This window comes from Bos mutus, chromosome 3 (genome assembly GCF_027580195.1).
Source record: "Bos mutus isolate GX-2022 chromosome 3, NWIPB_WYAK_1.1, whole genome shotgun sequence".
NCBI classification, from domain to species: domain Eukaryota; kingdom Metazoa; phylum Chordata; class Mammalia; order Artiodactyla; family Bovidae; genus Bos; species Bos mutus.
Window position 1 is genome coordinate 47,198,737 of NC_091619.1, and position 19,303 is coordinate 47,218,039.

General features: G+C 45.6%; 1 protein-coding gene and 1 long non-coding RNA gene across 12 annotated transcripts in view; one reads left to right on the forward strand and one right to left on the reverse strand.

Moving 5' to 3' along the window:
* The window catches only part of SLC44A3 (solute carrier family 44 member 3), an 86,388-nt gene extending 78,741 nt beyond the window's left edge, over positions 1-7,647 (reverse strand). For 4 of the 11 annotated variants that reach the window (XM_070367639.1, XM_070367638.1, XM_070367636.1 and 1 more), the window contains exons 1-3: positions 7,323-7,647; positions 6,762-6,869; positions 571-707 (exon numbers count right to left, since the gene is read on the reverse strand). In XM_070367639.1, the coding sequence (XP_070223740.1) occupies positions 571-707; positions 6,762-6,869; positions 7,323-7,498 (421 nt within the window). In that variant the 5' untranslated portion in view covers positions 7,499-7,647. Of the gene's footprint in view, positions 1-570; positions 708-3,152; positions 3,296-6,761; positions 6,870-6,954; positions 7,253-7,322 lie in introns of those variants that run through there. The other 7 variants (XM_070367640.1, XM_070367637.1, XM_070367643.1 and 4 more) reach the window with 6 other exon arrangements.
* Positions 7,648-7,679: 32 nt separating this feature from the next.
* On the forward strand, positions 7,680-17,287 carry LOC138987228 (uncharacterized). Its single transcript, XR_011463667.1, has 3 exons — positions 7,680-7,812; positions 12,322-12,520; positions 12,752-17,287. It is a non-coding gene; the product is annotated as an uncharacterized lncRNA (long non-coding RNA).
* The last annotated feature ends 2,016 nt before the right edge of the window (positions 17,288-19,303 follow it).

The following is a 19,303-nucleotide window of genomic DNA, read 5'->3' on the forward strand; positions in this document are numbered from 1 at the left end:
GGCAGATGAAATTTGCAGTGGGCTGCCTCGAATTTCTTACTTCCCTTTGCTTGTTTAATCCTTAAAATATAAATCTGAAAAGCAGGCTCAGAGCAAGTTACATAAGTGCTTTTGCAACAACGTACAACTGTCCCACTGGTCAGTGAAACTACCCACAGCCCAAATATTTTAATGAAAGAACATACTTGTCGGCAATTCAACCTGAAGCCTGTGGGTGCCTCTCTAGGACTCGACCTGCCAAGTGCACTTCTCTGACCTCCGTCTGACCCTGCCTTCAGGCCCTCAATGTCTGCTGTTTCCTCCCACTTTCAACAGCAGACCAGACCCTGGCAGTGAGCAGAGAACAGCTAGGGTTTCAGATGAATTCCAGATAAACCTGAATGCAATTAAGCTCAGGAGAAAATGTTTATGGCCCTTTCTACACAAGGAGAGGCACCCACAAGGAAGGACAATTTCCCACTTCGCAGAGAAGCAGAGGCAAGGCAGATGATCTCATCTATGTCTATACAGGTTACCCTGCCACGATCCCCAGCCTTAGGGGGAATAGAGGCCCCATCCTTTGGTACCCACCACTGGTGTTTGCAAAGAGCTGGACCTCTTCCAGGGTATCAAGCTGCTCTTCAGGACAACTGGATACACAGAGAACGGTGGAACTGAGCCTCACATCCTTGACTTCCAGGTTGCAGGAATTCATAAAAAACACGTGCCTAGGAGGTAGATGAAACAGAAGGAGAATGTCGTAGAGCATTTCCTGTCGTTGAGTTTAATTGTGGGACTTAAATGATACCCACACGCTATCAAACATGGGAATAATTAAGGCCAACTTTCATCATCAAATACTTCCTGCATAATTTAACAAGTATTATGCCCACCTGGGGTCATCTATGGAGTTGTACAGTTTGGGAGCTGTATTCAAATGTTAACAAAACTTCCCTCTTTCAGATTCAGCATTTTCTGGGATGCTGATAACACTAGGGCATTCTCCGAGGAAGTCGCTGAGAAACAGAAAGGACTGATAACACTGCCCCGGCTTTGCTAGGTGAGGCCAGTGCATGAATGACTTGTGACGTCCACAGAAAGCATAGTGTATTCAACTATATCTCAGAGAACAGCTCAACCCAGGGAAGTGAGAAGGGGAGAGGAGGAGGCTGAGGCTGTGAATTAAAGGCTTACCCCTCCCCCGCCTCCCAGTTTGAGCCAGGAAACTCGAGACCCTTCCTGCTGCAGCTGCCCAGCCACTGGGCACAAGAACAAAACTGCTTGTTGCCTTTAACGAGGTCACGTGAGGGCAGGCAGCGGCAGCTCCCAGACCCATGCCCTACACTTATCCGGGCTGCTGAGATCAGAGCAATGTCAGGTCAAGAGCCCTGTAGGCAGTCCCCCAGCATAGAGACCTGGAGAAGGGTTCCCAGAAGCTTTTTTTCCCTCAACTGGGGTTGGGGGGGTGGTGTAACAGGAGATGGGGGAACAGATTTCTCAAGTGTATGATAACTATACACTTTATTCTACTTATTTTATTAAGTTTTAAAAATTGCAGTAAAATACACGTGAAATTTTACCATCTTAAAGATTTTATGTGTGCAGTGGCATGAACTACATTCACATTGTTGTACAACCATCACTACCACCCACCCCACCCACCGTCCCACAAGAATCTTTTCATCTTGTAAAATAAGCTCTGTACCCACTAATAATAATTCATCATCCCCAAATCTTGGCAACCACCATTCTACTTTCAGTCTCTATGAATGTGACTACTCTAGACAGCTCATATAAGTGGAATCAAAATATTTATCTTTTTGCGATTGACTTATGTCACTTATCATAATATCCTCAAGATTTATCTATGTTGTAGCATGTGTCAGAATTTCTTTCCTTAAAAAGGCTAAAAAATATCCCATTATATGTAGATACATTTTGTTTACTATTCATCTGCTGGACACTTGGTTGCTTCTACCTTTTGGCTATTAATAAAATATATACTTTTCATTTCAAAGAGGATGACTATTTCCCAGCACTGCACTATGAATACAGTGTCCAAAGAGAAGCACAGGTGTATCTGGGAAGCCCCGTCCTCCCTGTGTTCTTTGTGAATGACACCCACAAATGTGGGGGGAAATGGCCCCGGGGCAATCCATTTCCAGCAATCCAAAGCCCCTTACTCGAAAGCAACATTCAAGGGTAGAAGAGGCCTGCTCTGGGATCTGTATTTGGTGACTCCAAACTTATACCCAGGACCTTACACACTTAAGATGTCTTTCCTAGGAGCTGCTTTTGATTATCAAGTCTTGAAGTTATTATAAGGCCTTACCCATCTTAGAAAATCAAGGCCAGGGATTTCTCTCCCCTTGGGGGATTCCTGTCTCTTCTCTCCCCTTTTGGTTTCTCTTTTGGAGTCTGGGGTATAAGAGTAGGCACCACAGTGCCACACAGCTGAGAGTGTAGGCTGGGGAGGGAGTGGGACACAGGTTCTCAGCATCCCCAGGTGGGACTGAGGTATTTCCACATAGAAACAATACTGTGTTTGGTGTATAGTTAGTAACATGATTCTGATACATTGTAGATAATAATGCTTCCTAGGTGGTGCTAGTGCTAAAGAATCCGCCTTCCAATGCAGCAGACTTTAAGAGATGCAAGTTCAATCCCTGGGTTGGGAAGATCCCCTGGAAGAGGAAATGGCAACCTGCTCCAGTATTCTTGCCTGGAAAACTCCACGAACAGATGAGCCTTGTGGATTACAGTTCATGGGGCTGCAAAGAGTTAGACACGACTGCATGACTAAGCACACACACACACACACATAATGGATAATAATAGTGACAATTAACACTTATTAAGCCTTAGCTCATACAGTGTCTCAGTGGATCCTGAAATCAGCCTTATGAGATAGGTATAATAACTGGTTTTAAAAGCTAAAAATTCAGCTCAGAGAAGTTAAGTACCCTGCTCAAGGTCACACAGCTGAAAAGCAGCAAGGATTGAATTTGAACTTGGGACTGGCTGGTACTAAAACCTGTGTCCTTACTACCACTTCAAAATTTCCTTTTATGAGTTGGGTTGATAGAGTTTTGAGCAGGAAAACAGTTTCCAGGCTCAAAATGACTAATTTAATACAGCCCCTCTGTAGGTTGAGGACTTACTTTAACACTTACTTTTTTTGAGTCATATCCTGCCCTGAAAGAGGAGCCCCTTCTACTGGGGAGTTCTTCTTGCCACACACATTCCCAAAGCTGTCGTAGCCAAAGAGGAGTCTTCCTGTGGCTCCCGCCGCCACTGAGTAGCCCATGATGAACACCTGGCAAAACCCAAGTGGCACGTGAAAGCCTGGCCAAAGGGCTGGAAAGCAGCCCCCCACATCCTTGAATGCTGATATAAAATGGAACCTGGTAAAATCAAATCTCCCCAGCACGAATGCACTTCCCTCCTTCAGCAGTGACACCAGCAAGTCAGATCAGTTAGGGGTCCCCAGCCTCCATGATCTAATGCCTGGTGACCTGTGACGGAGCTGATGTAATAAGAGAAATAAGGTGCACAATAAATATACTATGCTTGCATCATCCCCTAACCATCTCCATCCCCGTCCGTGGAAACACGGACTGTGTTTTCCATGAAACCAGTTCCTGGTGCCAATAAGGTTGAGGACCGCCGATGAGGGTGCTGCTTCTCTAGTACTTGCTTTAACAGGTTACGGAGGGACACTACTCTAAAACTCTGAAGCCGATTCCTCTCTGCTTTTTCCCCTTCTTCCCCAAGAGTCTGTCATTTTCTCTTTTTGCCTAAGATCACCAGGATAACTCAAACGTTTGCCCCTTGTTTTATCTAAGGCACTGGGGCTCTGCTTCTTTCCCTGAGGTTCTATCCAGCCATGCACCTTTCCTCCCTTCCACCTCTCTCTCCTCCTATTTCCTCTTCCACTTTGATTTTTATCTTGTATTTAGGGGACTCTGATCTTCAGGGGTAGAAGCAACACAGTTGAAAAATACCAAAATACTGTCTGTAACAAGTGAGAGAATGGTGCTTTGGCATAAGTGCTTAAAATACAGAAGGAATCTCAGGAATTTTGCTGGACAAGAACATCATGCAATCTGTAGTCACTTTTGTCCAATTTCGTAATGAATGTGGAATATTTAAAATTTCAGCTCAAGTGACTAGTCCCTTAATATGCATTGATGGGCCCTCTACTCAGATTGAATCTGTATCTTCCCATAATATAAGCTTAGTACCATAAATTTCTCAATCTGTAATACAGAAAATACCATTCAATATTTGGAAAAAATAACTGTGGTACCAGATGTTCCAAAAGTACATATTCCCAAAGTCAATTACGTGTCAGATACTTTACATTCATTACTAATTCAGGAATCAAAATAACAGTCTTAAAGTGCCCACTAAGGGGTATGGAAACAAAATCGAGCCCCCAAGGAACTCAGCCTAGAAGATGGGCAGGGCTCAGGGCTGAGAACCTTCTGACGTCCCAGGGAAGGAGGGCCTCTGCCACACCTGTTCTACCAGCACCTCCTCAACCTCGAGGTCAGACTCCAGGACGAGTGCGTCACCTGTGCACGCGGACAGGTCCCTCAGCCTTTACTCTCAGGCTTCAGGTGGGGGGTGGGTGTGTGCCCCTGTGGCTGGCACTGTCGGCTGACCGAGTCCTCAGTTGGTCCCCTTCCTGCTCTTCCTTTCGGAGTGTGGTCAGATTCTGATTGGTTTTAGACTTACAGCGAGGACAGGGGTCCTGGTCTTCCACCCAGATCAGCAGAGGTCTAATAATAAAGGGGAGCTCCTGCCCAGGAGGCGAAGGGTTTTTTTGGTGGGAGGGGCTGGTGGCTGGAGGGAGGTTTGGATAATCCTGAGTCCCTGTCACACTACCACATTAAACCATTAAAATTTTCTTTCAACTTCAAACACACAATTGCAATTCCAAACAGTAGGTGGGTATACCAATTACGGTGGAGCTATCAAGCAGGTTTCAGTCAATTGTGGGAAGATATGGAAAAAGGAGTCTTGGTGGAAGAGTAAGAAAAGGCAAGGTGGGAGAGGACACTGGGGAGGGAGCACAGGCAGAGATGGCCCAGAACTGAGCGGGTTCTGTTCTGTCTATGCACATATAAAGAAAGGCTGGCACTCATTCTGTTTGCAATAGACTGTCCCGGTTCATAATTCTGGTCCCTCACCCCAAACCTCCTTTGTTCAGCCCCAGCTCAGAACAGCACCATCAATAATTCCATCCAGCATGGGCTGTGTTCCTGGTCAGGATGTCATAACAAAGACCAGAAAGCCGAACGGCAGAGGCAGAATAACATCCTTGCCCTCTTGGCTGTGGTTTAAAAAAATATTGCAAAAGATATAAAAGCTAGTCACCTAAGGAAGAACTATCATTACTCAAATTTAATATAGCAAAGAGAACATGGGTACATTGAAGTTTTCAGATTTATTTTGCAAATGATATGTAAATTTGAAGCCATTTCCAGCTTTGTGCCACCTCTCGGATGGTTCTTGGTTCTCTGAGCTGTGATGGGCCATCTATAAATCCTTTCCCCAGACAACTGCTGGCTGAAGGTTTGATAGTTAGGCACTGGGTTTGAGCTGTGGAGAGGCTAGGGAAGATCATTAACAGTCCAAGTTCAAAGCAGCCAGGAACTGGCAGAACAGCTGCTTCCTGCATTTATACAACAGCAGACCCAGAAAGAAACACCAGCATCTGTGGAAAGTTTAAGAGGAGGTGTTATAGGTATAGTTTTCCCCAACTCCTAGAGAAGAGCTCCAAGGGTCATTATAGAGGCAACACAGAACATTTGATTATGCCTTTAAGGTCCAACCTTCCACTGTGCCTATTATTCACCTATCTGTGTGAAACCAGTCGGTAAGTCAAGTGAGTAAATGCCTTTCTAGCTTGGAAAGAGATTCATATTTTAGGGTTTATTCAAATTTAAGTCTTTTCAACAAAGGTAATTACGTGGTAGCCACCGTCAGGCTTTAAAATCATTTACCATGAAGAAACAGCATGCCTCCATCTGAAATGGATGATTTCATGAACATGATCTTTTAAGAACTCGAGTGAGCCTTTTTCTGCTGTTACATACAACTGTAAAATAAGTTATAAAAGCATCAAGGTTCAGCTTCCAAGAGACTCTTCCAGAACTAAAATGGAAGGTCTATCAGCAATCACACACACCTGATAACTAGAGTGGGCAAAAACCTTATTACCTATCCAACTAGAGGGTTTATAGCAAAGGCTTGTTTACCTATTAGCTGCTAAACACAACATTCCAAGAGCATGTTACACTCAGCTAAAGTAAGAGGAATTTATTTCTAGGCTTACCTGGATATCCCTTTGTGAGAGGAACATTTTATTAGGGGGACTGAGACCAGATGGTAAAAGAACTTCCCCCTCAGTGGGCTGGTACTAAGAGGCCTATTGAATGGCAATCCCACTGCAGACGGTGGTTCTCATTTCCTAATGGCGTCTTGTGTTAGAAGTGGCCCATAGTAATAAGCCCACCTCTCCAATCTACTGAGCCTAAAAGGTTAAGAGATACCTGACTGGTACTTCTGAGAACTGCTGTTTGCTCTGTGGCAAACGTCTCTAGCCGCGACACAACCTGTTACCTGGTACCACCTGGAACCCTCACCCCCACCTCACTTCACCCCCGCCCAGGGACGCGATTTATATTTGGGGCACAGCTATTTCGGGACACACACACACACACACACGCACCCCCCACACTCTGGCCTCTTCCCTGCCAGGCACCCACACTTACCAAACCAGTCCAGAAGAGAAAGAACAGGAACAACCATGCCGTATCTGTGCATTTCCTATAAATCTGAGGTCGCCACTGTCTTTGCGTGGGGATTCTTTCTGCGGAATCCTTCCAGAAAAAGAAGGAAGAGTGTTTAGGAAAAGAGGATAATCATATATTTAGGTCCCGAGCTAGAAAATGAGCCCAAACTTACTCGAAGACTGTTCAAAGTAACTTTTTTTTTTTTTAAACGTGGCCGCCTGAAGCGTTCGCGAAGCCTTTGCAACACCTGCTGTGTGCGGAGCGGATAAGTTCCCAGCCGCCGAGTCCTTACCTGGAGGCGCACCTAGAGGCCGCCCCAAGTTGGCGCCTGGAGGCCAGCCTCTCCCGAGCCTCCGCCCCAGCAGCCGAGTGGGTCCGAGGTCTACCCCGCTAGGTGCCCCCGGGACGCGGCGGCGCAGGGGCGGGAGGTCGGTCCGCGGGATCCCGGGAGGCGGAAGCGTCCCCGCGGGGCAGGTGCGTGGAGGGGCCCGAGCCTTCCCCGCGCGCGATCCCTCCCCTGGGGCCAGGTGCGGGCCTTACCAGGTGCTCCGCTCCGAGGCACTGCATGTTGCCCTTCGCGCCGGGGGCCGCGCACTGGGAGCCCTCGCTGAGCCCGCTGCGGGCCGGCTCGGGGCCCGGCGGCTGACCGGCGAGAAGGGGCGCAGCGCCGCCCCGCGGCAGCCTCCGGGCGCCACGGACTTCGCCCTGTGCGCCATCCTGAGCGGCCCCCGGCCCCCGCGCGCACCCGGAGCCGCTCGGGTGCACCCGGCGGTCCTCGCGAGTCCCCTCGCACCTCCCCCGAGGCCGGGGCTCTTCGCCGCTCGCCTAAACCACCGCGCGGTGCGACTCCCGACTTGCCCGTGTAGCCCGCTGAAGTGTGAGGGCCCCGCTGGCCCCGCCACGACCCTGCGCGCGCCCCCGCTGGGGCCTGATTAGCTTGCGGCTACGCAGAGAGCAAGAAAAGTCTCAGGAAACCATTGCAGAGGGCGGGCCACGGTGGAATGCCGAATTACATCTACATAGCTAACAGGTGAGTGCCCTTGCCCTGTACCGGGTTCTGTTCTAACCGCTTTCAAAGGCACTATTAAAGAGTCAACCAGGCAGAAACTACCATTGCCCCAATCTACAGATGAGGCAAAACGAGGCACGGACAGTAGCCATGTAATTTGCTCGGGGACACACAGACAGCAAACTGTAGAGCTAGGAGAGCTGAACCCCGAGACTCGAGGGGTTGTCAAGGTGGTTCTCTTAACACCAGGATGCGGCCCAGGGCTGCTCTCCCACGACGCGTGGAGAAACTAAAGCAGCTGGAAGAACCGCAGGTTCTGGGAAGTAAAAAAGAAATTAAAAGGCTGGGGAATCTAAGGATTGCCTTAGTCTGTGAACATGTAGAAGGTGGGTGGCAGGAGGAGACGCCACAAAGTTAGGTGGGATGAACCAGACTTCAGGTTCTGCTTTCGCCGCTCTGTCCCAGTGATCGCTCTTCACAGAAGAAATGGTAACAACTCAGAAGCCACTGGTGGGAGTCCTCCCTGGGAATAGCTGACCAACACAGAAGTGCTGTTGGGGTGGGACATTAAACACTGAGGGTGGGCCCCTGCCCCCCTTTCACTCTCTCCTCCCCCCACGCACACACCCAGGGCTGCCAGGTTAGGGTTTCTTTTCAGCCCTGCTTCTCCCTGAGGGCAGAAACCTGGCTGGGGCGTGATCTGGTGTAGCCAGGGAGTGGGAGGGACACACAGTGGCTCTCCTGTGCCTGAGACTTTGGTTCTGGGCCCATCAGCGGCCTCCCACTCCTAAGTCCTGGGCCTTCTGGATACCTGTTTATCAGAGGAGCTGAAATTCCAAGAGGACATGAATTCACAGGCCAAATAACTAGACTACCATATGGTAGTCTATGGAACACCACCATAAAACGACAACAGTTGGACAATGTATGCCATCTGAAATACATTGAATAATTGAATAATAATTGAATAATTAAAACGGATGGACCAAGATTTTTAAATAAGCATGATAAATATATTTAAGAAAGTGAGGAATGACAATAGCAATATAGGTCAGGAAAAAATCATGAAACTAAAATGAATAGAAACATTAAACATGAAGAATATGATAATAGAATGAATATTCTTTATCAATAATATGGATAAACCATAGACTAGATGTAGCTGATGGAGGAGGAAATGGCAACCCACTCCAGTGTTCTTGCTTGGAGAATCCCAGGGACTGGGGAGCCTGGTGGGCTGTCGTCTATGGGGTCCCACAGAGTCGGACACGACTGAAGCGACTTAGCAGCAGCAGCGGCAGCAGATGTAGCTGAAGAGGAATCAGTGATTGGAAAGAGTAGTTTCAGCAGTTTGCCAGCAAATAAGGCAGCTATTTTTAAAATTTCTAATTAATATCAAGAATAGAACTAGAATAGAAAGGGAATGATATAAAAACAGAGAGGAAGAAATATTTGAAGACAATGGGAATAAATTTCAAGGTGTAAAGAAGGAAATAAACCTCAGATTTAAAGGGCAAGTCTCAAGCCAAATATTTTTATTGTTTTAGGAATTTCTTAAAAATCCACTTTTTGGAGCAATAGATTGACTACTCAAGTAATTCTCGTCAGAATTACAGCTTCTCCTCAGAACCATACATCAGTCAACTGGTTGCTCACAGGACTGTGCCATTCACGGCTCACTTCAAACCTGCCCCCTGCTGGGTCCACCCATCCTCAACTGTTAAAGGACAAACCTGCCAGTCTAATCAGGCTGCCTGCATTGAAAGGCCCGTCTTATACCAGACCTTAAAGATCTTACAAACATCCTATCCTTAAAATACATCAAATATATTCATGTTCATAAATTCACAGTAATACTCAACAAAAATAAAGCCTCATTGATTGCCTTTAGAAGATTCTAGGGAACTAACTCATTATCAAAAACTGGTAAATGAAAGAATCAAGCACATATCCTGTCTCTTCTACCTGAACCATTCATCAGGGTAATCATGTAACGGATGAAGGAGGTTTCTCTTTATAGAAGTATTCTGGCTTTTAAGTGCCAAAGGAATGATAGAATTTAGGACCTCACAGTTTTCTGAAACAAAAAAAGGGACAACCCGACATCAGCATCCTCTCAGTGAAGAACACACTGCACCTGTGAAAGAGTTGTGCCAGAGGAGTTCGCGTGAATCTATAATTCATAAGAAATATAGGGAACAGAGAAAACAAGTCAGATGACACCACAGGGATACCATCAGCAAAACCAAGAATGGGACCTCCTGCATACACACAACCTAGTGTTTTAACAACAATAGCAGCAGCAGCAAAATAATTTTCAGAAACAAGACAGGGAAGGAAAACCTGTAAATTAAAAGAGACTTGGGGAATATTTTAACTAATGATGTATGGACATTATTTAGACCCAGATTAAACTAACTGGAAAAATAAAAGGAAAGACAACCATTCGGAAGACCATCTGGGAAATGTGAATCCTGATTGGATATTTGGTAACTTGTATTTCTGTTAAGGAATTTGGGGATCTGATGATGTCGATGGTGTCATTGGCGTTAATTCATAAAGGAAAGTCCTGGGCTTCCCTGGTGGTTCAGTGGTAAAGGATCTACCTGCCAAAGCCAGAGACATGGGGTTTGATCCCTGGTCCAGGAAGATCCGATATATGGCGGAACAACTAAGCCCTTTCGCCACAACTATTGAGCCTGTGCTCTGCAACAAGAGAAGCCGCCCCAGTGAGAAGCCTGTGCACTGCAACCAGAGAGTAGCCCCCACCCGCCACAACTAGAGAAAGGCCCGCATGTGGCAACGAAGACCCAGTGCAACCAAGAATAAAGAAAATTATATAAAAAAAGGAAAGTCCTTATCTCGTAGATTTACATACTGAAACTTTAACAAAATGATACAATATCTGGGATTTGCTTCTAAAAATTCAGGGCAGAGGGCAGTGGGTGGAGGTGTGGGGGGAAGATGATTGACCAGCAGTTGTGCAGAAGTTGGGGGAAGTCTCCATGGATGGAGGTTCATTATTTTCTCTACTTTTATATGTTATACACTGACACACACACACGTGCACACACACACCACATCCTAGCCTCCAGTTAGGAAGCTTCTAACATGTACTATATGCATGTACCTGTTTTTGAACATACTTGCCTTCTCTCCATTTTAACTCCCTACTGCCTCGCCCGAGGCTCAGCCTGACCCCTTCCATTCCTCAGGAGCAACATCCCCTGCTGGACCTTTAAGACAGTTATATCTCCAGACACAACCTATTAGTATAGCCAAGGTGCCAGCTCTCATGGCTCCCCTGCCCCTCAATCTCCTCTTTGACTCCATTTGGACCCCCAGTTTTTCTGTAGCACTTTGGGCATAGCATTTTCTCCTCTTCTGTGTGAATCTATGTATCCCCTCCCTCACGCTGCCTCTTCACCCATCTAATCCTAGGTTTCTCATGATTGTCTTTCCTGATATTCTGCTTCTTATCAAAGGCTTTGGCACCTGCCTGAACTTCTAGCTGCTCTCCACAGATGCTGGGCTCTTGCTCCTTGCCCAGTCAGCCAGAGATGCAACTGGAAGCTCTCAAGTAGCCTGCTTTACTTTCAGGTGTCTGACCTGAAAGGAGACCCTTTAGGTCAGGTCTCCAGGTGCCGACTAAGGCTTGAGCTAAGCTTCAGCTGGTGTGTCTTAGTGATCCTGTGCTTGGGGGCCAGCACCGGGGAAAGGTCTGGTTTCCCACCCTTCATTCCTCTTTCTCAAGCTTCCTCCCTCTCCTCACCAGCTCCTGTGGCCGAGTTCCCAGCGTCCTTTAAACCATAGTCTGACACCCTATTGTTAAAATACTGTGGTGTTAGACTATGATAACGAAATTTCTTTTCTAGGACTTAGGGCTCACCTTAGAGAGGCCTGCAGTGCGGGAGACCTGGATTCGATCCCTGGGTTGGGACGATCCCCTGGAGAAGAGAAAGGCTACCCATTCCAGTATTCTGGCCTAGAGAATTCCATGGACTGTATAATGCATGGAGTCGCAAAGAGTCAGACACAACTGAGCGACTTTCACTTCACTTCAATTAAAGAGACAGTTAGTAGAGGCTCCAGAGGGACCGTGACCATCAACTCAGGCTTGAGGGTCCAGATCATTCTTCATCTTGCCTCTCCTATCAGTTGTGAAGACATCCCTCAGATTAGAAGCCAGAAATAAGATGGATACGGGGGTCTTGGGTTTGAACTTTGGTTTTTTAGTTTGTCTGGGAATCACTCAAGATGCCCTTGTTAGATAAGGGGGTTGCAAAAGGCCATTTGGCCAGGGGGCTGGGAAGGGGATTGGGGAAGGGAGCCAAGAAAGGTATGTGTGCAAAGGAGTCCCAGCCCTTTGGAGCTGGATTGAAGTAGTTTCAGGATAAAAAAGTTGGAGGCTCAGAAAAGTCTTTCTTTTCTCCTTGAGAGCTTTGCACTGACATCTGGTCTCTGGGATCTTGACTAATTTTAGCACATCTCCTTTCAACAAGGATTGACTGAGCATTTGCTTTGTACCAGGACTTGGTCAACTCCAGGTGTGCAGACACCAAGCAGGAAGATTTGCCCCTTCAAGGTCATGCTCACTTGGGGTTGGTGATGAGATATGAGACAAGTGATAAGGGTTCTTCACCCAGTTGACGTTACCTGAAGCCTTCCTGAAAAAGGCTGCCTGCGTGGAGAGGCGAAGGATGAACAAGATATGGCAAGGCGGGGAAAGGTGAGGAGGGCATTCTAGGCAGAGGACACAGCAGCGACAGAGGCTGGATGCATGGGCCTGCACAGACAACCCCAAACAGTGTAGCAAGACTGAAGGAGGGGTGCCAGCCAGAGAAGGAGGGAAGCAGAGGGGGTGTGGTGACTAAGGGCAGACTGTGTGGGGCTGGGCTTGCTGCAGCACGCTGTTGCTTGTCCTGCTATGCTTCTGTCATTCCCATTCACCCTCACTTAGGACAGCTTTTGGAGAATGCTCCCCTGCCTGCTCTGCTCTGAGGACTGGAAGGAAGAGAGGCTGGTTTTATCCTTGTATCTCGAAGAGCTGGGAGCAAGAGTGACAAGTTTGCGGCCGGGCTTGGTGGAGACAGCAAGAATCAAGTGAGAAAACTCTTATGGGGAAGTGAGCCATGGAGACCGTCAAGCCGCCAGGTTTCCCCCTAAATGTGGTCTTTGGAACACAGTTGTCCTCAAGCCCTGAGGGGCTTTCAGTTTGATTAATTTTTTTCTTGTAAAAGGCTATATATATTTTGTGTGTGTTAGTCGCTCAGTCGTGTCTGACTCTTTTCAACACTATGGACTGTAGCCCACCAGGCTCCTCTGTTCATGGAATTCGCCAGGCAAGAATACTGGAGTGGGTAGCCATTCCCTTCTCTAGGGGATCTTCCCGACCCAGGGATCGAACCCAGGTCTCCCACATTGCAGGCAGATTCTTTACCATCTGAGCCACCAGGAAGCCCTTATATTTTAGGTTAATATATTCTTTCAAATGTATCAAGTATTGCATAATAAAGTTGTATATAACACATATGTTATATATGTCACATGTATGAGTTATAATGCACGTTAACATGAACACTCTGAGCCCACCAGCCAATCTCAGAGTTAGAATATTACCGTGCTCTTCCTCCTTGAACACAACCCCTGCCAAACCTTCAATCTCAGAGGTAACTGTTTCTCTGAATTTCATCAGTCTCTTGCTTGAGCATACTCACCTCACATTGTCCTGTTCCTTTGTATAATTTACTTTGCTTTTTAGGGGATGTTACAAAAATGGTGGTATATGATATAGAGTTGTTCGGAACTTTTTTAACTCATAAAAATTTTTTTTCATGCTTGGTTTTAAAATTGAGACTGGTTCTTCATAACAATCAATTTCAGCACAGACTTTCTGACTGTAATATGAAAGAGCAGAAGGATCAGATCCCAGGGTTCTCAAATGTTGTGGAAGATAAAATGCTTGTGCTGCTGGGGGCTGACTGCTCTCATTTGTTGACTTTCACTTAGTCCAATTATAATGTTATTTGTATATTAATCAGATCTCTCACCTCCCAGTTTTCTGCTTTTGTGCAAGGCAGAGCCTTCCCATGAATGACTTTGAGACACTTCCTACTTCCTCTTACCAAGCAGTTGTTCCTGTCCCTAGGATACCTCTTGCCAAAGCCTATTATGTCCATGTATGTTTTCAGAAACCATTTTCTTCTTTTTCTGTCTTACAGTGAATAATGAGTTCTAATGGCAATACCGTCAGAAAGCCTTCAGAATGGTTCTTTGATGGGGCTGGAGACTGAGCAGAAGGAAGTCTATGAACTGATTCCTCTTGCATGTTCTGGGGGAATGTTAGGCCTTGTGTTACTTCCCCAGGCTGCTGCAATAAATTACCACACATTTGGTGGCTTAAAACAACAGAAGTTTATTCTCTCACAGTTATGGAGGCTAGAAGCCTGAAGTCGAGGCTTCGGCTAGGCCATACTCACTCCAAAGGCCCTGGCAGGGGAGAGCCCTTCCTTTCAGCTTCTGGACTTCAGCGTCCCTTGGCTTGTGGCTGTGTCTTTCCAACCTCTGCCTCCGTGTTCATGTGGCCTTATTTTCTGGGTTGCCATGCGTCTTTTTTTCTGTCTCTTGACAGGACACTCATCATTGATTCAAGGCCCACCCTAATCAATCCAGGATGATCTTATCTCAAGATTGATGTCATAATTATCTTCATTCCAAGTAAAGTCACATTCTGAGGTTCCAGGTTGAGGCATCTTTATTTTGGGGGGAGCGGTGACATTATTTAACTCATTACAGACCTCCAGATGCTACTTGAAGAAGATGTCTCATGGTTGAATATGTTTTAGAAGTATTATTCTCCATATCCCTCTCAGAGCATCACACTGTGTACCAGTATATTAGAGACTAGACCACACTGTGCATGTGTGTATGTGTGTTAACAACTCTAATGCTACTTTGGGAAGTGCTTTTGGGGACTACACATTTTTGGAGGACATGGCAAACTTGTGTTGAAATATTCAGGGTCTTGGATGGAATTATTTCTGAGCACCTGGAAACCCCTTGTCCCCCCATACCTACGTCCTTGATCAAAGCTACCTCATATTTCTTAGATAAGAAAACTCACACTGAAGGAGAACTTCAAATACAAACAGTCCTAGAGAGGGCACTTGAGCAATATCGCCTTACTAGATGTAAATGACTAACCTCATAGTCTTTCTTATCCAAGATCTTGGCAGAGGGAGGAAGATACCTGGCCCTCGAGGCCACCAGGGCTTCTGAAGTCCCAGGGGTAGCAGGACGTGAGCCCAGAAGTAAAACCTCAGCTCCCTTTTAACCCTACAGGACCAGTGATTTTTACCCACAATTCAATACGTTTTATGGCTAGAAGTGCTCATCTGTTTAACCTGGAATGTAAGACTACCTTTGCATTTTGACACTGATACCCGATTCATTAAGATACCATCAATTTTTGCTTCTTTCCAAATAATCTAAGTATCAGAATTTTTATAAATACAGCATAAACTTCTAGAAGGCAGATTGAATTTTGTTTTATAAAATTGTGCTGTGTTTGATTACTTGTGACATTTCCGTCTTCTTATTCAATCGGCAGCCCTCCCCTTGGATTGGGCTTCCCTGGTGGCTCAGTGGTAAAGAATCCACCTGCCAATGCAGGAGCTGTAGGAGACTCAGGTTCAACCCTGGGTCAGGAAGATCCCCTGGAGAAGGAAATGGTGACCTACTCCAGTATTCTAGGAGCCTGGGGAGCTCCATGGTTGGAAAGGGTCATGGGGTTGGAAAGGGTCCGTGGGGTTGGAAAGGGTCAGACATGACTGAGCACGCACACACCCTTTGAACTAAACGCGCTGTGTTATAACAACAGGAAACCCACCAACACAGATGTGCTCTGATTTTTAAGTTCTTACATGCGACTCTTTTGAGGAAGATATTTATCAATTTCTTCTGAATTTTATCAATCCAAAAATCTTATCTTTTTCTCTTCCGGGCTGAGGGAGAGGTATGGGAGAGGAGAGAGAGAAGGAAGGAGAGTGGTGGTGTGAGAAGAGAAGCAGTGAATGGAGAGTGTGGAAGCTCTGTTCCCAGCTGGAGGATTTTAGGCAAATGCCCGTTCCCTCTGGGCCTCTTTATAAAATGAGAGGGGAGGGCCAGGTCTTATCTCCTTCCACTTTGGAATTCTGTACTTTAAAATTACATGGCAGAGGTGTGGAAAGTAAGAACCCAAAGTAAGTAGAAGGAAGCAAATGACAAAGATGAGCAGAAATAAGTGAAGTAGAAATGAAAATGTAATAGAGATGGTCAATAAAAACAAAGCTTGTTCTTTGAAAAGACTGAGAAAAGAAAAAGGCAAGACGGTGTAAGATCAGAAATCAAATAGATTGGAGATCAAACATGCAGAATACCTGATGCATAAGAAAAGAGATACTAATGACACAGTGATTCGTGAGGAGGCACAGCCTCCCTACTTTTCGTTTCCTTTTTTCTTTCCATTCTCTTTAGTTTTCCTCCTTTAAAATTTTATTTTTATTCTTATTTTCACCTTTGTTCCACAGCCACATATTATATCTGATACTGGCACTTACTGTTAGAAACGAGGTGATAAAGAGATAACAAGCCTCAGACCAGTGTGGACATTGAGGGCCCATGCAGTTGCCACTTTTTTACAGCAGGTGGCGCTGTAAGCCAGAGGCTGCATAGTAAACTAGCCATAAATTGTAGTATGTTTTTTTTTCCCCCACAGATTCTACCCTCTCTTCCTCGTTGTTATTTAGTTTTGCATTTTCACATTTCCAAAATTGTGAGGCATCTTACACTCAATGTACGGATTTACTGTAGAGTTTTATGCCGCTGAAAACTGTTATTCAAATGATGTTTCTTCTTATTAAATCTTAATATTTTCTTAGAATGGAAGACATTTAGTATGTTATGAGCCTATGAAACTGGAATGAATGAATCACCTGTAAAGAATATCCGAAATCACTGGACATGAGTTCTTACAGAAGAATTGAAAATGATGCATTATTTAGTTGTCTGGAATAACTTTTTCTTTGGGGTTGGACAGACTTAGGAGTTTGAAATCCAGCTTGGACACTTACTCACTATGTTATCTTGGGTAAATTTCTTATCTTCTGTAAACCTATTTCCTCATCTTTAAAATCGTGATATCAGTGGCTAATTTGAAAAATTGTTACTGTATGCCTACCAAATATCTTGGCTCAAGACAGTTTCAGTAACCTCCATCTGTGTGTGTTAGTCGTTCAATTGTTTCCGACTCTTTGTGACCCCATGGACTGCAGCCCACCAGGCTCCTGTGTGCATGGAATTCTTCAGGCGAGAATACTACAGTGGGTTGCCATTTCCTCCTCCAGGGGATCTTCCTGATCCAGGGATTGAACCTGGGTCTCCTGCATTGCAGATGGATGCTTTACCATCTGAGCTACTAGGGAAGCCCCAACCTCCATCGAGTATTATGTAATTTTGAAAAGCCGAGGTTAACAATGAAATGTGAAACAGACTTCTGTTATTTTATAGCAACTGAGGAGAGTGTACCTGTGCTATTCCTTGAATTAGCTAATGGACTTGGGGACTGTGGGTATTGGACCACTGTTTGGTACTCAACCCAGGTGGCATTGCTTTATCATCTCCAGTGGCTCCCAGAACAGAATCCCCTGGGATGTTTGTTAAACAAATGAGGAGTTCCTGGGCCCACCCAGACCCACTAAATTAAAAATCTTCGGAGGTAGGGCGCATAATATGTCTTTAAAACAAGTTCCTGGGACCTCCCTGGTGGTCCAGTGGTTATGAGTTTGTACTTCCAATGCAAGAAGTGCAGATTCAGTTCCTGGTTGGGGAACTAAGATCCCACATGTTGCATGGCATAGCCTATATATATATACCTGAGTTCTCCATATTGTTTGTAGGGAGATAAAAATATAGCTCTGACCTAGAGTATGATTTCCAACAGACTAGTGTTGGAATCGTACTAACTTAGCTTAATTTCTGTAGTACTTGAGTGATATGTGATTGTAATTTGTCTGCTGGGTATTGGGAAAACAAAACGAAAGGGCAGCTCTGTTTTTTTCTGTTTCCCCATGTGTGGCTCATCTTTCACAAGCCAATCACACTTAAATAGGTCATGAACTTGCAACTAGAAGATGAATAGATCCTGGGGATCTAATGCACAGCATAGTGATTATGAGTGAGTGAAGTCTCTCAGTCGTGTCTGACGCTTTGCAACCCCATGGACTGTAGCCTACCAGGCTCCTCCGTCCATGGGATTTTCCAGGCAAGAATACTGGAGTGGGGTGCCATTATATATTCCAAAGTTGCTAAGAGGCTAGGTTTTAAATATTCTTATCCCCTAAAAGAAATAATTTTGTGACTCGACAGAGTTGTTAGCTAATGTAATCATACTGCAATATATAAATGAATCAAATCAGCACGTTGCACACCTTAAACTTAGGCAGTGTTATATGTCAATTATTTCTCGATAAAAACCTATAACCCATTTTTAAAAAGTGAATGGGTTGGCATGACAGTGATAAGGTATCATCTCTATTGTGTGAAATAGAAAAGGATAATTCTGGATTGGTGAATGACAGGTCTAGGTAACTGAAGTTTAACTTTTTTAAGTGTCAACAACTACTTTAACATGCCTGATGGGAATTATTTATTCAGCAAATACATGCTGATGACCTCTTGGTCCCAGGCACAGGTTTCCCTTGTCTGTACACTGAACACACAGAATAGAGCACATGGTATTTGGAACTGGGAGACCCAGCTGGACCAGCTCTCCACACACAACAAACTTCCTGTGAGGAGGGCCTCCCTGGCTGTCCGTTCCCTCCGTCAGGACCTGTCGGATGGGTGTTCTTCCTGCTGCCCTTCATGAAGTTGTTGGTCAGACTTACAGGGTGCCTCCAAATACCAGATTACCTGCTGAACTTAACATTCTTCTCCTCTGCTGTTTTCACTGAAGGCAACTCAGCGTACCCCAAACCTTGAATATACAGCTCTCTGCTTATCTGTAGACGTGTATACACACATACATATGTGTGTGGCAGGTCGAGCACACTCTTCTGCACATTTGATCAACTACTATGGGTCAAAGAGGTTTTCAAGTAACATGACAGAAGACAAGGTCACAGCTGGGTGAGCCACACACAGGGCTGGATGAGGCATCCTGGGGGTGCTCCTGGCGAAGAGCTTCTGGAGATGCAGGTCAATGTTGGCTGCCAGAGAGCATAGCTGTCACATCACAGAGCTTATGACAGCCTGGAGTGTGGGAGAAGGTAGATTGCTGTCTCTTGTATGACTTGACATCTCTACTTACTTCAATAGCCTCCTATTTTACAGACAAATGGTATACTGAAAAAAAGTAGCGTGACTCCTTCAAGCAGGGGCATGTGTGTCTCAACTTTCTTGCAGACAGAAGGTCATTGCTGCATGAGTGTTAGTTTCTCAGTCATGTCTGACTCTTTGTGACCCCATGGACTGT